At 31.7% G+C, this 23,208-nt stretch overlaps 2 protein-coding genes across 4 annotated transcripts in view; one reads left to right on the top strand and one right to left on the bottom strand.

Moving 5' to 3' along the window:
- Nucleotides 1-18,429, bottom strand: part of LOC144835928 (zinc finger protein castor homolog 1-like) — a 40,113-nt gene extending 21,684 nt beyond the window's left edge. The window contains exons 1-5 of the mRNA XM_078691057.1: nt 18,276-18,429; nt 5,834-6,936; nt 3,565-3,984; nt 710-1,271; nt 399-489 (exon numbers count right to left, since the gene is read on the bottom strand). Of these exons, the coding sequence (XP_078547183.1) occupies nt 399-489; nt 710-1,271; nt 3,565-3,984; nt 5,834-6,842 (2,082 nt within the window). The 5' untranslated portion in view covers nt 6,843-6,936; nt 18,276-18,429. The remainder of the gene's footprint in view (nt 1-398; nt 490-709; nt 1,272-3,564; nt 3,985-5,833; nt 6,937-18,275) is intronic.
- LOC144835993 (leucine-rich repeat-containing protein 23-like) overlaps nt 1-23,208 on the top strand; it is a 113,615-nt gene that overhangs the window by 89,046 nt on the left and 1,361 nt on the right. For all 3 annotated transcript variants that reach the window (XM_078691156.1, XM_078691159.1, XM_078691157.1), the window contains exons 2-7: nt 18,711-18,881; nt 20,098-20,210; nt 20,675-20,928; nt 21,481-21,611; nt 22,368-22,581; nt 23,008-23,162. In XM_078691156.1, the coding sequence (XP_078547282.1) occupies nt 18,765-18,881; nt 20,098-20,210; nt 20,675-20,928; nt 21,481-21,611; nt 22,368-22,581; nt 23,008-23,162 (984 nt within the window). In that variant the 5' untranslated portion in view covers nt 18,711-18,764. The remainder of the gene's footprint in view (nt 1-18,710; nt 18,882-20,097; nt 20,211-20,674; nt 20,929-21,480; nt 21,612-22,367; nt 22,582-23,007; nt 23,163-23,208) is intronic.

The raw sequence follows: 23,208 nt of genomic DNA on the forward strand, positions 1-23,208 counted from the left end.
AAAGCAAAATTAATTGAAAAATAAATTTTCTCCACCAAAATAAGGAAAAAATAATAATCCCCTCTTTCTAGACAATTTTTTCTGCAAACATTTCCAAGTGAAACAAATGATGGAAAACATGTTTTAACATTACAGCCACAGGACACTTTTGTTGAGTCTCAAAGTTTTCCATTTTATTCAGGGGACGCCTCCATTAAGGGGACACTTCTATTAAGGGACACCTCCATTAATCGGATAGCTTCCCGTGAAACGAACCAATATGTATTAACTACAATATAAGGCCAACCCTTATCTAGGGGACAGCCCTATTAAATGATACTTTAACAGGGCCCGAAGATGTCCCCTTAATACTGTAGGGGTTCTGCTGTATTTATGTATAAAATTCTTTTTGTACTCACGGCAAATTTGCATTCATTTGCTACACAATGATAGTGCTCTTTATACTGGTAAACACAGTACGGCATCTTGCAGTGGGTGGTTGCTGAGTACCTACAAATGAGATAAAAATAATGTGACCTTTGACCTTATATTTGTAGACATTAATATGCAAAAATGATTGTGGGTTAAGAGTTCTTATCAACATCTACTGCAGTAACTACTACTTTTTTTTTGAAAAATATGATATTTTTTTCCAATATCGTTAAATGTATCTACAAAATGTAGATACTGCAGTAACTGAAGTAGAATAATTGTGACAGAAATGACATACTTTGCAATATATTTCATATACATATTAGGTTCTCCATCGCTGGTATCTAGACTTGACATTAGATCACTTTTTGATGTATCATCGCCGCTGTCATCCATTGAGCTGTTAGCTTCGCAGTGCATATCGTAACTCGGCGGAGCATCCGGTTCTTGTTTAATTCTGTGTCGGTCGGAGGTCATGCTAAGATCTTGCGGCAATGAGGGGTCATGGCTGAAAGCTTCTTCTTGCAGTTGCCGTTGTTGCAAAGCTGTTACGTCCATCCCTTGCGCTTTTAATATATTCTGAATAAGCGCATCGTATTGCGGACCGCGTGCCGACCTAGCATGTTCTGTCAGATCAATCGTCTGCATTTCATGGTCGCCATCGACGTACGCTCCATTAGATGGCAGGGTGGCTTTTTGGTTTATCTGACGGTTGAGCAAGTCACGGACCTTTTGCGAAGATGCATTGCTCCCTCTTCGTTTGATGATCTTAGATATAGATTGTCCATCTTGTAGCCGCTTGATATAACTATCATATTTTGAAATTCGCAAATTTGGTACATCCTTTGAAATTGCTTCACCTACGAACAAAAAATGGAATATAGAAATAAATAAAATATTATAAATGGAAATAAAAAATAATATTATTATTTCATTTTTAGTAATACCAAAATGCTTTATTTAAAAGTGTTATGGCCCAATGAGGATAGGCTTTTTGTTGCATTAATTATTTAAATTAATTATTTAAATCAAATAGTTTTTTTTTGTTTTTTTTGTTTACGGATAAACGGATACAAATACAAGAACATGCCAAAATAGTAAACATTATATTAATAAAGGTAGCACTAATAATTATAATTTTGTAAAGAATGTTTATCCTTATTCTGAAGCTGTGCATTGGTTGTTGCCGTTTTCTGTTTCTTTTTTTGTGAGGGCAAAATAATTTATAAATTATATTAATAGTTACATTAAACGATACTATCAAATATAGCAATTATTTAAACTACCAGCTTTTATTTCGCATAAACAAAATAATTTATAATAATTGACCATGAATAAATTGATTTTTTATTTAATCTGTATATCCAATATTAATTTTTATAACAAATCCTAATTATGATATAATCTAAATTTGTTTATGGTAAACCATTTCATTCCAACTGCATAATATCAATATCAGATAAATAAATTATGTACCGAATATAGAACAGTGATTGTAAAAAGCCTATATATTTGTATCAGACACAAGGTGGTCCAATATTGGATTCCTTAGGGTGTGTTAAACACACAAGCACACCTCCTTCAAGTCAGGTGACATGTTTCATCAGTACTGTAGGCCTGTAGCAGAGGTTATAGCCTAAAAGCTGTATACTGATATAACCCTTGCCATAATTTAGAAGTACATATCTATGAAACAACACTTGGGTAGCTCCCTGGGGGTAAATTCCATAATGCTGATGCTGAAAATCAACCCATTGGTATTTTTTCATGTTCAAGGTATAAATTTAAACATGGGTTGAAGATTCAGGTATATTGGTAATAAGTGTTCAAGTTGATTTAATAATTACATGACCACAAATGTGGTATTTAGTGATAGGACAGGTTTAGTAACTTTGGACCTGTAAAACCTGCTGGAGAAGCAGGATGAAGGGAGGATGTGGGGGCTATCCAAATGTAAAATAAAGCTGAATTTCGATTGAAATGTTGATTCAAAATCTTGCCCTATTTGGTGACAATGTATATGTTGCATGCCCTATATTGTGACAATTATGTTCTATTATTTGGTGAAAATGTGTAGAACTGACTGTGTATCCTATTTGGTGACAAATGTATTGTAGGTCCTATTTGGTAACAAATGTACTGTAGGAGTCCTATTTGGTGAGAAATGTACTGTAGGAGTCCTATTTGGTGACAAATGTACTGTAGGAGTCCTATTTGGTGACAAATGTACTGTGTGTACTTACTATTTGGTGACAATGTACTGTGGGTCATTTTGGTGACAATGTATTGTACAGTATGTCCTACAATACTTTAGGTAGACTATAGGTTGAGCAGTTACCAGAGATTATAGTGTATGTTGGATCACATTAACATTTTCATATTTACTAATTCATGTTTGATCGTTTTTATGAGAATAAATTATTAGTTATTTTATTCCTCAATGAATAAACCGACATTACAAACTTTATCACATAATAAATGTCTCCCTTTTTTTGGTACAAATTTGATTGATTTCATATCATTATCATTATTCTCAACACATCCATGCCGATTTTAATTTAATCTGGATTTAACGATTAATTTTGTTGACAACCAGTAAAAATACCAAAAAAACATCCATTTAACAGTACTTACAGATAATACACTTTAAACATACTAACCCAGTTCTGTGCAAAGGTTAAATTAAAAATCATTTTCAAAGACTGTATTTGCAATAAACCGATACATAAAACATAATATGTAAAATATATACAAACATCATTACATTGAAACTTAATCTTTAGCTCTGTCTACACTATCAAACTATAGTTTGACAAAAAAAAGTGTGATATGTCCAAATATGGTAGTGATATGCCCAAATATGGTAGTGATATGACATCATCATGTATTATCCATATATGGGCACATCTCACATTTTATTTTCACATAAAGTTTGATAGTGTAAAGCTCTGTCTACACTATCAAACTTTATGTGACAAACTTCATGGACATGATGTCACTACAATAGTTGGGCATATCACTACCATATTTGGACAAATCACATTTTTTTGTCAAACTAGTTTGATAGTGTAGACAGAGCTTTAAAATTGAATGCAGTATAATAAAGTTGAATTTGTTTAATTTATAGAAAGGCATCTTTAAAATAGTCCTTACCAGCTTGTAGCTTCTGTATCAAATAGTCATACTTGGAAAATGAATCCAGTTTTTCATTTGTCATCGCCTGTTCCATAATTAATTGTTTCACTGTCTTCTTTGAATTCGGACCGCCTCCACCGCCGACAGGGCGCCCCCAAATACTTTTAGCATTATACTTCGGGGGGCTCCCATCCGGTAAGTACTGTTGGTCTGTGGATCGTTCGATAAACGAGTTTTGCGGTATAGATAACGTCGCTGGGTTTTTCGGTTTTATAGCGCCAAGTTCCACATGCTGGTCTAATTGTGTATTGGCGAAATCTGTAATGTCACTGCTGATGTGCTTTTTCATTTTTCCTGACCGGCCTTTGCTTGCTCTGCCGCCATTTTCTTGGCTACGCTTTAACTGTTTCTCTTGCTCCTGGAATTTCAGTAAATTATCTGAAAATGAAGCATTTCAAAATCAAATATTAAATAAAACAAATTGATAGAGGAAAGGAAAAGAAAGAAGTAAAGTATGGATAATCAACCAAAAAAAAATTAACCGATCATTTGAACTGATATAATTATACAGATTGTAGAATGTGTTTTGACCATTTCTTCCTACATAATAAACATTGAAATATTAAATTGACCATATTTTTATAGCTCATTTTAATCTTAAGAAGAACAACTTTAATATAATTCCATCAAATGTCGGCAAATTACAAATTCAGTCTTAAGTCTAATCTAATTTACATTCATAAAGAAAATTTAATCTTAAAAATAACCCAGATTCTCTCAAACCTACAAGGACTGACCTTTTAAATATTATTCATAATTTTGAATTTAGAAATAATAATTTTGACCTAAATATACAGTATGGAGATCTGCTGCAGGAGGTAAAACAATATAATTTTAAAGTACTATTATACATATTCTGCACCCTTGAATTTTTAAAATCTAGAAATAAAGTACTGTATGCATAGACCAGAGATCAACTCTAAAGCTCTGTCCACACTATCAAACTACTGTAGTTTGACAAAAAAGTGTGATATGCTCAAATATGGTAGTGATGCCATCATCATGTCCATATTATGGCACATTATATTTTTTTATCACATAAAGTTTGATAGTGTAGACAGAGCTTTAGAGGAAAATAACATTATTAATATTATTGGCTCACACAGATCATATCACTTTGTTTGTTTGTTATCTCTTAATAGGGATGTCAGTTTGTCCCGATATTAAAACCAGGAATGAAATAGGAATCAGTAGAGCTGGTTTCATTTGGGATAGTATACTTTTACGGATACATCCCTATTCAGGGGACACAGCTATTAAGGGGACACTTTCCCTTGAAATTAATGAAGGACAATGTTTAACACTATGCAAAACACCTATTAAGGGGACACCTTTCGGACCAAACAAAGTGTCCACTTAATAGGACTTCTACTGTATTACTATCAGGTTTTTCTCATTCTACAAATAATTCATTGATTCGCACGGACACAACGTACTGTACTATAACCAGGCATGGATTTAGGCAGGGGCTAAACAGGCTTTATCCCCCCCACCCTCACCCTAAAATTTATGACTATTTTTATTTTTCTGCAACCTGACGGATCGCTTTTATCATTTATGAAATATTTAGCCGTACACACCCCCTCCCCCCCCCCCCCCCCCCACCCTAATCTATAATGCTGGATTCGCCCCTGATAACCATTACACCCAAAATGTTCAAAAACATAGTGTATATGAAAATACTATAGACATAAACTGTAGTGTAACAAGCCACAAACTAAATATTTATTATTCTACTGGGCTTTAAAGAATTAAAACAGAATTAATTTTATTGCCTTCAAGTTTATTACCTACTGGCAATAACATGTCTGGATTCTTCACCTTAAATTGTCTATTCTAAATTAAAACTTCCTCTTGGCTATATTTTCATTAAATTCTACATGTAATCGTCTTTCTTCACAAATTATTATTTTAATTAATTTTAATGTATTTATAGCAGTGTCTCTTTATCTTGTATTAAATGTGTACAAATTTAAGATTTTGGATAGTTTTGTATCATGTGCCTCCGTTCAGATTTAGTTCTATCACATGGTAAAACATGTAATATGGTTTTAGTAAATATATAACACTTTAACAGCTAATCGTTCAAATTTTCTATTTAATAGTATATGAGGTAGATTTAGCACACCAAAGTGGAGTTGATTCATGTTCAACATCTATCAAGTTCAGGGTAAAGTGGGCAATTATAAATCGTTAAAAAATATAAAAGCTTCGTTTTGATACTTACTCAGTCTAAAAGAGTCAAGCGGCATATGTTGCATCATTTCGCAGCCTTCAGCGTCAACGCCATACATATCAAACAACTCGTTCAACGCATTTGATGCGTATTCCTTCATTACGTTAACCTCCTCCGGTAATTTTCCTATCTTCTCTTCATCCGATTGTTCATTAATCTCACATTCTTTCTCCTCGGATGCTGACGATATTTCGGCCGCGTCCTTAGGATGCGCATTGCCATTTTGTAGTATTGGTAGGTCATCGCGTTTCACTAAAGCAGCGTTACCGTCTTCATCGACGCAGCATACAACGTTCTCATCGAAATCTTCCTCATCGGATACGTCTTCATCTTCAAGTGCCCTATTCGCATAATCTTCTATTGTCATACGACTATAATCGTGATTAGTGGAACATTTATCAGAATTTGAAAAAGCGGGACTGTAATTATCAACAGTTTCTACATTATCATTGTGATCGTGACAACTCAAATCTAGCGCACCGTCAATACTTCCATCTTCGGAACCGCCATTTTGTAAAGTTCTCTCCGGTTTTGGTAAGCATAGATTTAGACTGCCCTCTTCGGTCAAGAGGCCGACTTCGGAATCTTCTTTGGTAATGCTGTTTGCTAAATCCTCATCGTCGTAATCTATGTCGTCGCACGCGTCAGTGAACACCTGTCGTGGAACATATCGCTGTTTTGATTTTCGTTTTCGTGCACCACGTATATTCGTGCATCTGTCATTATTATTATTATTTCCTATATTTTCAATCTTTGGTTTCGTTTTTCCATTTGTTACTTCATGGTTATCATAATGTTTGTCTTCATCATATTCGTTATCCTCCCACCTGTCTATAAATGTTCTATGCGATTGTACAAAGTCGTTCCCACAGTCAGGGTCATCGACCCCAGAGTCCACTTCCTTCTCCAGTTGTTCTTCATTTGGGGTTGTAGCCGTTCCTGTTGGTACACGCTGTGTTTGTAATTTTGCACATATTGCATCTAAGTTAAATTTGGGCATTTTTTAATTTCTTTCCTTTCCTCATGTACTGTTTTTTTTTTCCCCTTTTTGTTGCTTTCTTATTTTCTACACGGGTTACCTCTTCCTTCGTTCACTATAAAAATAAAAAACAATCATTTTAAATATAATTTAATAAAGAACAGAATTTAAAACTTATAAAATGTACTAAACAACTGTATAGTCACAACCAATGGTTGTCCAATTTTAAGAAACTACTGAATAAACCCAGACAACCTCAGCAAAAAATTATTTAAAAATAAAATATATCAAAAAGTGGTCTCTCCCCCTCCCTCAACACCCTCCTCATTTCCACTTCCTTAATTCAAAATCCCAGATCTGTCATTGGCCAGAGAGAACCACACAAACCAACTATGGTACAACATCTAGTATCAATTTTCCATGATAAAATAAATTTATAAAAGCAATAAAAAAAAAAAATATCTACAATTATCTAAAAAAAATAGAATATTATGATCCTGATTCAAGGTTTTAACAAAAACAGGAAATCCTTGAAAAATCACTTTAAACTTTCACTGGTATTTTAGTATTATCTGGTTTAGTAAGTTGGCAAGATTAAATTGTTTCTTTTCACTGGTACTATAAGAATAGAAGTAAAGTAAAGACCCCTATTAAGTGTCCCCCGAATAGGGTTCAGAGGGGCGGATCCAGGATTTTTTAAATGGGGCAGCGCCGACATAATATTTAATACTAATAGTCTGTCAAAAAATAGAAAAGTAGTTTCATCATTTTAGCTTTCAAAGGTAAGAGTGGGCGACTTAATTGCTACCCCTGGATTTCCACCCATGGGGTTGGCTATAGTGTTAAAAAAAACATACTTGTAATAGATATTTAAATTAATCTAATGGTATACATTATAGTTAATTAACTGTAAAATATTACTCCACAAAAAATTATTGAAATATAGTTTGAATTTAATATTATTAATTATTGCTAATACTGTACTTATGTTAAGAAAAAACAGACACAAGTTAAGCATACTTTATTAGAGGTTGGAAAAGAAAAATATGTGCTCCTGTCTTTATATTATTTATATATATTATTGGTTTTCCGCAACGAAGTTGCAGGAAAACCTCTTGTGATTGTACGAAATCATCATCAACTTTTTATTTATCTTCTTTCTTTCTGTATGATTTTTGTGTATCGCTTTTCTCTGAAACTTGCAAACATAACATTTTGTGAACTATGTTAACATTTTGACATTTATGTAACGTCGTCAAGCGAAGCTTTTCATGATGTTTACAATTGCGCAACGTGACGTACGCGCGATTTAACGATTTTCTCGTATTTAACATAGGTCAAAAACCAAATAACATTTTATATTGAAACTTTGCACAAATTTAATTTATATCATGCGCTAACTTTCTGTCGAACCAAAATTGCGTGTTTTACACAAAGTTACGCGCGCACGCGCATTTAAAATTTCTAAATGCGCTAAATTATTTTCTAATCAAGTTTCTACGCGTTTCATGTCGTTTTAAGCATGTAAAAAATTCCCACGCGTGCGCAAATTTTTACGTGTGCGGTGCGCACGTAGCATTGAAAACGTATTTTTTTCGCGTGATTTATGTTTTTCCAGCCTTTTCTAGTAATTTTACCAAATTTTAAACAATTTCGACTTAAAGATACGTCATACGAGCACGTCGAATTGGACAATTTGCGCGCGTTTTTTATGAAAAGGTTAAAAAATTCGTTTAAAATATGTATTTTTTTAAACAATCGTAATTTCTAAACTAGACGGTCAACTTTTTGTGGATGACATTTTCTGGAAGTTAATGAGTTGTAGATATCGGATCATGTATTAATATGGCTAACCGGACATTGTGACGTCATCGTATGGCCACGCTAATATAAAATTTAGGAATTTTGTATCTTTCGTCATAGCTCATCACATTTAATAGAGCGCATCTCCACTTATCCGTTTTCCATTTTCACCCAAATTTTGATATTGTCTATGTCAATCAACTGTCTTTCGCATGAATTAGAAATATTTTAATTTTTTTGACGTCATCATTCCTAAAAATTTAAATTACGTGTGGCATTAATTTCATCTTTACAGTAAATTTTAATCTGTTATAGCTCGTAAGAATAAAATTTGATAATCACGATTAAAACGTTTTATGGAAGCTATTGGATTGTAGATACGAAATCATGTGAAAATTTTGCCAATCGGATGTTGTGACGTCATCATATGGCCAGTTAAATGAAAAAAGTCGTATTTTCATCTTTTGCGTCATAATTCATTACATTTAAAAGAGCGCGCATCAATATTTCACGTATTCAAATTTCTTCTAGACGTTAATATGTTGTTGCTGAGATAATTTCCTTCCGAAATTGCTACCTTTGCATTTCATTTTAAAACCGTCAAGGCGTCAACATGTTAAAATTTGCAATAAATAGCGGGTCCCGTAATTTCACCTATTCTACACTGTGTGATATGGATACAGATTATACTGTGTATACTATATATGAATCGAAATAATAGAATTTAGCAATAACAACATATCATATTCTTCAGTTCAGGTCATAATGCCAACGTGAACACTTCCTTTTGTCCTCAACCTATCCCTTAATGTTAAAAGGTACGTCGTTACACGTTCATGTTGCACCACTTGCGCGGCGGAAAACCAAACTCGTCAAAGTGACGAGTTACATGTCTAGTATTTATTATATATTATATACAGTACATCATCATTTTTATTTAAATATTATTGTACCGGTATGCTTTACTCTACAGTAAGGTACAAATTGGGTAATATTACCATATATGGTAAAGTGAACGCTGCATAAAAGAAGAAAAATGTGCTGTAATTGGCTACATATTTTGAGTGTTTTCATAAAAAGTTATAAACAGTAAGACCATAATTGGTAATCTCAAATAGTCATGGTTGAAGTTAAAAAATACAATGTTTTTCAAATTGTTTTAATTAATACAAAACAGGTAATTAATTATACTATAATTTTCCAATAAAATTGATTAAAAATTTGAACAAAAAATGAAATATTGTGTTTACTACAGTAGAGTTTCTATGTACAGTACCTGCAAATGAAAGAAAAAAACTGGTACCTTGCACTTTATGTTTTATATTGTCCTGTCCTCACAAATTGGTAATGTTTTTATCTAGGACTTACCTAACTGTATTATTATCAGAATTTATAACCTGTAGTATTAGTATCTCCTAGTGTAATAATAATGGTTGGTACTAGTCTATAATGCTGCATGCATACCTGGATAAGCAATACATGCACTAAATCTACTGTATCCTCTTTTAATAGAGATATCACTAAAACATCAATGTACACCCTTCCTAATAATGGTACAGTCTGTGACTACATGCCCTCAAATTAATAATGCATAATTGGCAATAGTTTACAATATTTTCTAGAAAACTTCTAATTCTGTAGGTTAATTAAAAACAATTAATGACACTGCATAGCCTACTGCAATCATACCTAGAGGAATAATTGGCAGTATATTCCAGTCAAGTGTGCCACTATAAATAATATATATATTATTTTTGCCTTGAGACCATGTCTACTGTATATAATTGTACTGATTACGCTAGAAAAAGTAAATTACTAATTAACATAATTATGTAAAACTGATGGAATAGAAAAATTGTATAGAGCCAATTAGTGAAGTGGACAAAAATCAATAGTTAATTAAAATAGAAATGCTAAATATAAAGTTTTCAATAAGGTTATACTACTGTACTACTGTGTACTATGTTGTACTTGATGTGTAATATTGTACAGTTAGCTCTGCCTACACAATCAAACTAGTTTGATAAAAAAAAGTGTGATGTGCCCATATATGGTAGTGATGTGCCCAAATATGGTAGTGATATGCCCAAATATGGTAGTGATATGACGTAATCATCATAGCTGATGGGATCTTTCGATTTTTACAACAACATACTGTAGGATGTCGTTTCGAGGTACAATTTACATATACATTGTTAAAGTTTTATTTCGAAATTTTGTCAAGTCGTTGAACGGACTCTAACTTAGTAATTAGTAATTATATAGACCCCTTTTAAACAATTACTCCATTGTGACTGAAAGTTTTAGTTACTCTATCTATATGACCTACTGTACATTAATGCTTCCAATGAGTATAACTATAAATCAACCTTCTAATTTGTGCTAAATACTGTATGAACATGTTGCTTTTATATTAAATTTCAATTTTGTTTATTTCGGAATTATTACATCATCAATGTTAAGCTTTGGTAATTAAAACAACAATAGATTGTGAAAATTATCATAAATTAAATGCACTCATAATTTAAGTTTTATTTACCATGGCTTCCTCTAAATAAAGGCAATTTATGTGGTGTTTGTTAATTAGCGATTTGTTAATAATAGTTGGTTATCAATTAGCAATACTAGTACTATACTAACAGATACTACTATATAAATTATATCATCATTTAAATAGAATCTACAATATATTTATATTTATTTAATACTATTGCAGATGACAATGTAAATAAATAAAAAACAAATATAATAAATCATAAAAATATATTTATATATATTTTTAACATCTTAAATTATGTAGAGTACAATAGTACTATTTTTTCTTATTAAAAATAAAATTACATTTTACAATTTATTTTTAGCTGCACTATAGTACAGGTAATTATACAGTGTTTATTTTTAGCACTATAGTAACTATACAGTATTGTTATCATCCCTTCTGTAATAATATTCATTCTATAATAATATCATAACTCATTCCATATGGCAGTAAAACTACTGTATACAATTATATTACGAGAATTTATCACTAACTGTATATCAAACAGCAGTCTATAGTAATCAGAAATATCTAATATGAATAGCACTAACGATTTTGAACATATCACTTGGCCGATTCCCTACCGAGATACATTAAAATTATCTGAGGGGGGAAATATTGCAAGATAGAGAAATCTATGCGTCGTCTGCAATAGATTGCGTCGTCTGCTACAGAATTTTTGCCTGTATTCCTGGAATTCCATAGCTACTATTTAGCATTGTGTAGAAATAGTTTTCTCTCTAGGCCTATGGCCTAATTTGGAAGTATGAGGAATTTGAACTGTGCATGGGTTTTGAAGCAAAAACATAAATTAACTAGCAACAACATAATTAGTAATTTGGTTTCATAGGATGGGAATATTAGATACAAGGGTAATTAAATCTACTTGTAATTGGCTCAGGCATAAATTCATATTTTTAAGTGGCTTACTTCTACAGTATGTGGCCTAGTTTATTTATTCAATTAAAACCAAGAAATGAAAAAGAAATATTACCAATAAGCTAAAAATAGCATAAAATATAACACTAAAAAATATCATTTTCATATTTTAAAATAAGGTTATTATGAACAAATGATATTTTGAGTAATAATTTAATGATTTTTAATATATTAATAAAATTTGCAAAAATATAATAGTCTCTTCAAGAAATCCCTACTAATCAGGGGACACCCTATTAAGGTCCTAAAGGTGTCCCATTAATAGAGGTTCTACTGTATATTATAGTGACTATGATACAAACACAACTCAGTATCATAATATATTTATATGTACTTTCATTGGCTATAATGGGCTTTAAAAAAAAAGTATTATTTCAATATAGAAATATTTTTAAATCAAGACCATTTTAAAAATTAATTATAACTTTAGAAACTAAAATATTCATTTAACATTCAATATTTCTAGAGTAATTTATAAAACCATATCTTTTTCAAGTACGGACGTAAAGCTAATGTGCTGCTAAAGCTATTTCTTACAAAAATCAATTTTATTGCTTATTTTATGGTCTACTCATTAAAAATGAATGAAATCTTTATAAAAATTGAAATTGCTTGAACAATTTATTGCGTTGGGAAATCAAATTGGTAAAAAGCGTCAGTATGGAACACCTTTTATATATCTTTTCATTTTCTAAGCACATAATTTTTTTTCATTTCCTGTATTTTTTTCATATTCAATGTCAGTATCTTGTGAAATGTACAATTTACATAGTATTTATTTTTTTACATTTTTAACCATTTCATATTTAATCAAATTTAAATATGGTAAGGTAAACACATTTTATATTTTTTAATTTTATAATCAGATTTTTTTTTTTTTCAATTTCATATTTTTTTATATATTCAATATTTGGTATCTCATGTATCTTAAAATTAAACATGCAAATTATTTAATTAATATTCAATTTAAATTCACAAATTATTAAAGTGAAATATCTATCTATCTTTGTGTCTTATGTAGGTCTTTTGGTCAAAAAGTTAAGGGTGGTTGTAAAACAGTTTACTACCCAGCAGACTATCACTATGCCATATTTAAAATATGTCTGTGATTTTAGAATCAATTATATTTTTATCAATTGTAGGAAAATTATATAATACATTTTATTGTAATAATATTTTAAAATTATTTTTGCACATCAATTAGTGTAACAAATTATAAATCTAAAAAAAATAAAAGTTAAACAAAATTTTTTTTTTAATTCAATAATTTATAAAAATTAAATACATATTAAATATATACAATTTTTTTTACCAAATTCAATATTCTAGAAAGGTAAAAAATACACAGTATCTAATAAATTTAAAATTCTATCACAAATTCACATTTTATTATATTCATTTATAAAATAAATTTTTTTTTTACCAAATTCAAAATTCTAGAAAGGTAAAAAATTAGATCTAAGTAATAAATTTAAAATTCTATTGGCGTTTAGTATAATAGCTATTTTATATACTACATAAAACAATTTTATTTTAAAATTTTGTTTAGCAATATTGCTCATTTTTTAGTCAAGAAACTTTACTGTAGTTTTGTATTTTTTTTTATACAATTTTAAAATGTAAGGTTGTTTTGTATAGGGTTTTGCTACTGTATGCTACACTGGCGAAATTATTCCCTGTCCTATGCAGTTAAAATCCATAAATCTAGCTCTGAATAATTAGTCAGAGAACCAATGTTTCTTTTAGTCTATAAAACAACATATACTGTAAATAACATTAAGTTTTAGTCAATCTGTAATAGAAACTGGTTGTTTTCTGTAAAATGGTGTTATAACCCTGAGTGAACAAAACACTCTACACTTTAATCTTTCCTCATTGTTTGCTACCTTGAACAAATTGACAATCGTCTTGGAAAAAGTGTTTCCATGGTGATTAACCATAGTTTACGCTCAATACAGGCAGGGTCTCAATGGGGGGATCTTCGCTTTGAAGATTAATAAAAAGCACCCGTTGCTTAGCGCCCACTTAGTATTTTGTTATTCTTTTTACGAGCCAGTATAAAATCAATATAATATTGTCATGGTTACGGGGAGACTTTGGAATAAGAAACTGTTCAAACAAGCCACAGTTTGGTCATAAAAGCCAAGTTAATGTTTTATTCATAGTGTACTCTTTTGTTCAATTGTCCCCTATTTTATCAACTTTGCCCATTGTTGTACCTACTCTTATCATCATGCAATTATATAACCTGCTATTTTAGAATATTTTGGTGTTAAATAAAAACCAATACAAATTTTAAAACACTAGTCAATTCGTAATCCACAAAAAAAAACCAAGTTTGTTGAATTGAATTAATGTTAACTAATTACAATACATTTATTAGAACAAATTTGTAAAAATTTAAAAAAAAACCAAATACAAAATTTAAAACACTAGTCAATTTGGTAATTCACAACAACACCAGATAAATTGCAATAATGTTAATAAATCACATTTTTTGGTACAACAACAACAAAAAATGGATGGTAATAAATTTTGTCTACAATAGTAATCAAATTCTCAGTACTTAGTACTAAACTAAATCAAACTAAATTCTTGTATACAGTAAATACTATACCATCATTACCAGCTAATATGTACTGTACCATGTTAAAAATATAATGAATAGTGTAATTGGAATAAAATCTGATAAATTTGCATAAAGTATTTTTAAATTGTGTTATAATGAAATTTCTTTGTAATATTACAAATCATATCATATTAAACTTATAGTCTTTTTGTAAACCGTTTCATTTTGTTTTTTTAAAACTAGCATTTACGATAACTGTTGAATTACAATAAAAAATGAAAATTGTTGGGCAGGGCAGCTTAAGAAAAATACACTCAAATGTAACTCAAATGAGCAAACTATTGTATCATCCCTAAAAGAACAGAGGGTTATTTTCCATTGTTGCTCTGTATTGTTTTTATGCACATACTGCCACTGCCAAGCCTGCACTCATCAAAGTGTCCACTTAATAGCGGTGTACCCTGAATAAAGGTTAAAATAGTGTTAAAACATACAGTATTTTCACTTATTCAGTCCAATCAGAAAAGTAATCTGTTGTTTATTCCTTCTTCTTCATAGTTTTTATTTTTAGCTTCAAAGGGCTAGTCTTTGTAGGGACCTAGTATTGTAATATGTTGTTGCATTAATAATCAAATAATGCAATAGTAAGTACAGTAAATAAATAAATAACAAAAGCTTATACAGTAGTAGACACTCCCAAAACTGCACCCCGTTGGACCAGTCTGGAAACCTCGTTTAAAGAATGAAGTATAAACACTAAAATTCTTGCGCTTTGAGCTCTCTGAAAATCTTGTTAAGTTGGTGGTATACTGCGATATTGAAAGTGTTAATGGGAGTGTGCTTCAGGTGTTTGATTTGATTTGGTATTTCAGTAGGTGTTAAAGCTCTGTCTACACTATGAAACTTTATGTGAAAACAATATGTGATGTGCCCATATCTGAGCTGATGATGTCATATTACTACCATATTTGGGTATATCACTACCATATTTAGGCACATCACACTTTTTTTTGTCAAACTAGTTCGATAGTATAGACAGAGCTTTAAACATAATAATTTTCAATAACTCAACCACGTTTTAAATATGTACAGTATGCTCATTGATGTGTTCTTCATGAGTAAATTTATTTATTTATTCAACTTTGTTTTACAACCAGAGAATAAAAATTAGTCTTTTTTTTTCTAGACATGCCTGAGCCAAAGGCTGCCCAGAGTGGAAATCAGGAAATTAATTACACACAACGATCAAACTCAAGATGCGTACAAACAGTCTTGAGAGAGAGATGGAGTTGGACTTGAATCTAGGAATCTGGGATTAGTAGCCAAGCACCCAAACCGCCAAGTTACAACTCTGCTCCGAATATTTTAACTACATTAACAGTACCACCAAACTCTCTGAAAACAGTAGTAGTAGTAGTAGTAGTAGTACCACTATTAAGGGGACACATTCGGGACCAAACAAAGTGTCCTCTTAATTGCATTGTGTCCCTTGAAAGGGCTGGCAGTATTGCCTATATTCCCTCTCATTCATTTCAAGTATCTCCTCAGGGGATGAATAGGGATATTCCAAAAGAGGGGAATTTTCCTACCCAAAAACCAGAAAGTATTTTTTTTTATTACACCTTATTTATAGAGGGTCACCCTAAACAGCATATGCTGACAATCAAGGGGCCCTCTTGATGAGTGACAGTGGCTGTGTGTATACCAGTACACCGGGGTAACCCCCTACTCGTTCCAAGCCATCGCAAAAGTGTACGGTTTTGAGCTAGTTAAATGTACACAGTAGGCCTACGCACATGCAACAAATAATACTCATACTGAAGTTAACTGTGCAGTTGTATTGGTTAGCCATCATATAGGGTTCCTATTCTTTACAATATATCTAAAATGATTATTAAAAACTTTAATATACAGTTACAAAACTCAAAGGTATGTGTACATTAAATTGAGATAATTTGTCGCTTATTACAGCATAAATGCAATTGATTTGCTAGGGAATGGCCTTGAGGTTTATACCCTAGGGACATATGTTGCATATAAATATTAATTTAGAAGCAGTTTGTCTTAAATAATCAACTAAAAGCACATTAATTGAAATAATTTTAAGAATGAAATATATCATCTGAATATTCAAATGTGTCTGGATGCAGTTTAATAAGACATGCTTATTGTCCATTAAAATACTGTAGGTCTATCAGAAATTTAATAATAGGTTAACAGGAATTTAAAAAAAAAGCTTTACAGAAATTGTTAAAAAAGATCTAACAGAAATTGTTAAAAATAGATCTAACAGAAATTGTTAAAAATAGATCTAACAGAAATTATTAAAAATAGATGTAACAGAAATTGTTAAAAATAGATGTAACAGAAATAAAAAGAGATTAGTTTACATAAAAATGAAATGAAAAATATCAATAAGGGAATTACACTGTAACTCATCAAAATCCAAATAAAAACATCACAAATGTAATATTCATAGAAAATATAGTGTCTGTATGCCTACTGTACATCCTTAGATCTTTTCCTTCGACAAACATTTTTCTTTCACTGTCTTGTGAAATAAGTAATTGAAATTTATGGATAAGAAATTACTTTTCCAATGGTGGATCCAGAACTTTGAAATAGGGGGGGGGGGGGGGGGGGCCAGGGCCTAAAAATGGTCAAATTATTTGTTGAACAAATGGCCTGTGCGGCTAAATGCTACCCTCCCCCCACCCCCATGTTACTGTATATGGACATTTCTTTAATTTGTTAATACGGTATATAATAGATACCAAAAACTGGACCAATCTAAATATATGCTGTTATAATAATAATAATAATAACTGGTACTTGATATAGCGCATTATGCTGAAAGCCTCAATGCACTTTACATTGACAGAAAAATTTAGAAAATTAAAAATTCAAAAAATTACAGTATCTTTAATTTATTAAATTTTATATTTTATCTAATCTAGTTAATTTGTTCAAATTATAAGAAAATTTATCTTTTAATATGATTTATTTAAATTGATCGTCAACAGACTCTTATTAAAGTTTTAGTTAACTTTAGCAGTTTGGATCAGCGATATTTATTTATTTCACATTGTTTTATTTTACAGTATTGTTTGAAAAAACAAAATACTGTACATGAAGAAATAAATGAAATGAAATCTCAATTAAAAATAAAAACAAGAGATTATTGATTGATGTTTAATTTAAAAAAATATGTTTTGAGGACATTCATCATTTAAAAGGCCTAATAATTAAAAATTCAAATTCAACTACTATAAAATCATATAGGCCTAAACTATGAAAACAATATTGAGGTTATATATTTGGCCCTAGCCTACTAGGCCTAGGCTAGCTAGTAAAAGAGTGAAAGCCTTTTAGTAACTACTGTACGAGTGGCCACTACTGTGTAGGCTTCGTCCATCAATCAATCAGCAACATTCACAACCGGAGTCAGGCCTAGGTTTTTCTTTTATAAAAACTAAACATGTTATCAGTTGACAGCCTTAGAAATGTGCACTGTTGAATAAATGTAACTAAATTAAATATAACACGCTTAAAATATAAGACGTTTTCAGTTCTATGAATTTATAAAACTTCAAAAAAGACTTACCACACTCATCTCCAACACCTCTCTTTTCTGCATACCAACTTCTTTTCGAGACAGACGATATTTTGTGGCGGCGATATAACAATTAGTTTGGATGTCACGTACTCAACGAAAACAACACCGCTATGGTTTACGTGTGTGCGTGTGTGGTGTCGAGTTAGTTCAGGCTTAAACAATTATCGACACAAAGTTGTATGCTCATTGAAGCGTAATATTTGACATTCTGTCAAGTGTATAAAGTTTACGTAATAAAATAGCTAAATACACATTTTAGACTGTGCATAATAATGCTTATAAAATATATAAAAGTTATGTTATATATTTATAAAGATTGAATTTAATATTCTGTTGAAAAGTAGGTGTACACTATTATTGCAATTAATGTTGAAAAACGAGGATGCTTACAATCACCACGACGACGATCGCAGGTAGCTAGCTGCTGGAGTATTTTGGTTGTACAATTTTAGAGAATTTCCAGCATTATCACTTGTAATGTCTGATTTTTCTGATCAGGAGTATGACGAAGAACAAGAAGGGACTGAAGAACCTGAACTGGATTTAGGTGATGATGAAGAAGAACAGGAGAATCAAGAACAAGAAGAGGAAGAGGTAGGCGAGGGAGCTGCATGAAATTATTTAAAAAAAAGAGAGGTCACACATCTATCACTATCAGCTAGCAGTATCTGACATCATCAGACGGCAGACTTGCCGCCTGGCCTGTGTGTGTGACGTGCCAGCATGAAGGGGGGGGGGGGGGGCGGGGTGTATCGGAGGATGGAGACAGTGTCGACATGTCAGACAGAATAGAGACTTTACGAAACATGACGAAGCCACAGACAGGACGGTGCTCATGAATATTTGTAATTTATACATGAGCTTTAACGAAGTGGAGGAGCTTATTTTATTAATTAGCGTGAAATTCCGTCGTCTTAACTTTTTGAGGACGATAAGTTGCCATTTTCCCGTTTATCGAGAACGACTAAAATTTGGAAATATGTACATACAGTATAACAATAACATTAAATATACAGTTTAAATTACACTTTAAAGTGGAATTTTCAAAACTAATAATAAAATATTTGAACTTCTAATTTAATTGTTTAACGAAATAACATTTTTATTGCCATATTGGATTAAAATAAAAGCAATACATTTTGCGCGGCGTTTAGTGCAAAAGGGTGCGTAATAAAACAGCTATGTCGACTGTTTATGATTTTACGCTCTAGCGAACACAGGATATTCGTCGTCCTCCCCTAATCGTCCTTTTTTTTATATAATCCCTAATACTGGTTGTTGACATTGGGGTCAGGATGTTTCTATATAGGCCTATAGCTAGGCCCTACTATAGCCATACATTATTATTTATATGATTATAAAAAGTATGCATGAAATTACTGCTTCCTATTGAAAATGTCGACCATCGCTCTCTCATATGTATTAAATCTATAATAACATTCTCAATCATCCATACATCTCTAATCTTAATTCTGTTGTCTTTCGGTACACAGGGAAATTCTAGACTAGACTCACACAGTAGTCGACCATGTGGACAGGAAAAAAAGTTAGCCTAGCTGGCATTCAATGACAATAAGGTTTATCGCAAATAGTTGATTTCGCGAGGAACGTCATTGCACAACAATGCAACGTGTACGTACAAACAACAAACCACATACATACACGTCGTGAAGTTTGCTCCCAAATCCTTCCATCCATGCGATAAACCTTTACTAAACTTGGCAATATGAATGATGTACGACAAAATCATTTTTTTTTTTTTTGTAAATTGTTACTATTATATTTTATAGTTTATCTATATTTTTTTCAGAAAATTCCAGAGAACAGCTTAACAGAAGAAATGGTAGCAGAAGGCCTCTCCCTTCTTTGCAAAACAGGAAATGGTCTAGCACATGCGTTTGTTCGGCTAGATGCAAAGGACAAGTAAGAATAAGGAAATCCAGATTAATTTAAGTCCAAAATTATAAAATTTACATTACAATCACTTAATATTAAGTTGGTGGTTCCTAGTAAGACAAAATGCCAGGAATGCTACACACACAACAACAGTTATTTGAAAAGGTTACAACAAAATAATAAGTAAAAGTGAGATATTTTGAAAAGCCCCAGGGAAGAACAACCATGCGTTGATCTGGGCTCCGGAATTGAATTTAAGCATCATTAATAATATTAACAGTACCCCATAGCTACATACATATTGTTGATATGCTTGTTGTCCCAGGGTTTTAGGTTTTTCTAATGAGCAAAAGAGTCCTCAAAAACAAGAATTTTACAAGAGTTTATTTCTCACCCATGGTAACATTGCTGGATGTGTGTTGTAATGTCAATCAAAATATCATTTATTTCCTTCATAAATTTTTACTAAAACATGTTTTTGTTTTCAATAGAGAAGTAACAGATATCAACATCTTAGCGTCATACATTCATCTACGATATATTGATATCTCCGGCAATAGTCTTCGAGATATTTCACCTTTGAACTCTCTGACGCATACATTAACCTTGAAATGTGACCGTAACCTGTTATCGTCGGCTAAGCTCGAAGAGTTGCCCTATATTCAAAATGCAAGTTTCACCAACAATCGTATCACGACAATGGCTGGGGTCAGTCATCCACTTCTGGAAGTTTTAAATATGTCTTGTAAGTTTTAAATCGAATCAAAATCAAATATACTTTATTCATCATCATTATCATCAAAATATAAAGAAAAATCAAAAAAAGAATTTACATTTTGTACTCAATAGCCTGTATAGTGATCGTATATTTCATGCCTAGCTTACCTGGATAAACTGACATGGGCTGTCTCCAAGAAGAGAACATTACCAAAAAATGATTTTTTAACACCCCTCCAAGATGATGGTATTGTCCATGGGCTGCTGCACACTCAGATGGCAAAACTCAACATTACAGTACCGGTGAATCTACGTATTGAAATATATAGAAATGGTCTATTTCGTGCCTTAGTTTACCTGGATAAACTGACATAGACCAAATTCCCCCCTGAGAAGAGAACATTTATAAAAAAAATTGTTATTAACACCCCTCCAAGATTATGGTATTGTCCATGAGCTGCTGCATACTCAGATGGCGAACCTCACCACATATTCCTCACCATTCATCTATTGAATCGTTGCATTAGGAATTCAGCCTGAAAATTTAAGCTTTAAAATTATATTTTTGTCTTGTTCCCAGTTAATGAAATCTCGGTGATTAGTGGTCTTGAACCATCGAAGTTGAACCGATTGCATACATTGGAATTACGAGGCAACAAGCTAACAACAACAGCTGGAATATGCCTGCCTAACTTAAAGAACTTGTTTCTTGTGAGTGAGAATACAAAATATCTAAAAGGGAAAACTAATACTTAGTTAATGTTATAATATAATTGTAATTGTTTGTAACTACTGTGGAGTAGCTTTGTGTCAGGGTGTTGAGTAATTGGTCAGATGTTTTGCCCTATACTCTGACGTATTTTGTACTTTATACTAAGTACATTGAGAATACTTATGAAAACATTTGTAAGTAATTCTCGCAAGTTATTATAACGTTATTTGTTTAAACCACAATACAATTGTAAATTGACTAGCTCTGTCTACACTATCCAATGTGACAAAAAAAATGTGATGTGCGCATAATAATGTTTGGGCATGTCACTACAATATTTGGGCACATGACACCTTTTTTGTCAAACTAGTTAGCTTAAAGATATATTGTCCCCCTAAAAAATAATTAAAACAATTTTTTTTTTTGCATATGCAATTTTAATATCACATAATAGTTATTCACTTTGACCAAAAACTTGATCCAAAAAAAAAAATTTTTACACCAACAAAATGTAATTTAAAAGCAAAATATACCTAAATTGTCTGGAAGACAATGGTTTTTGGTTGAAATTAACCATTTCTTTTGTCTTTTTATAAGTGAAATAATTATTTTTGATGATTTTTTTTCTACAGAAGTGAATAACTTTATTAAAACTGTGAAATTGCCTATTCAAAATCTGATTTTATTAATCTTTATTTTTTCATGTTTTTGGGGGACAATACATCTTTAAAGCCATGATATCGATTGCCTTTCAGGGCGCTAACATGATTACAACCATAGAGGGCCTGGAGCGTCTGGAACGCCTGACAACGTTGCATTTGCGTGATAATCAGATTGAAAAACTTGATGGATTTGCAGAGACTATGAAGAGCCTACAGTACGTCAACATCCGTGCAAACAGCGTGACAGACGTAAAGGAAACTTCAAAATTAAAATGTTTGCCATTATTGAGGGCACTTGTCTTAATAGGTAAAAGGGCGACTTCAAACGTATTTTAAAAAAATCTTTTTACTTCTTATTTTGGTAGGATAGACACTAGATGGCTTTTTTACTCGAGCTCCTGTGAATTCTGTTCTGGTGAGCTCTCATATGGGGTCTTCAAAGTGCTGGAGAACGGAGTGGAGAAAATAGTTCCTTATCTTCCATTTTTGGTTATCTGGATATTTATTTGGATATTTTATGGATCATTTTTGTGTCTAAAGCACTTAGTTAGAAACATTGTATTTGGCAGCATTATATAAGATTATGGATGATACCAGGTTTTAAAAGTTTAAACATCAACAATGGTTTACTGTATAAGATTTTTCTGCTTGCTTATTCTTTTTTGAAAGTGAACAGTAAGGAATTCAACTTTAGTAAAGTATTTAAAGAGGACTTTATTATTATTTCAAACAGATAACCCTTGCATGGATGAAGATGACTATCGAATGGAGGTTCTCATCAACGTTCGGACAGTTGAACGTCTTGACAAAGATGAATATTCCGAGGATGAACGACATGAAGCGGAGGAAACGTACGATCAGAGGCGAGCTGAAGCACAGGCTGCAGAGGTATGTCGAAAATGATTTTTTAAATAACTGCAATGTTCAGATAAAA

This window comes from Antedon bifida, chromosome 2, assembly GCF_963402885.1.
Source record: "Antedon bifida chromosome 2, ecAntBifi1.1, whole genome shotgun sequence".
NCBI lineage: Eukaryota > Metazoa > Echinodermata > Crinoidea > Comatulida > Antedonidae > Antedon > Antedon bifida.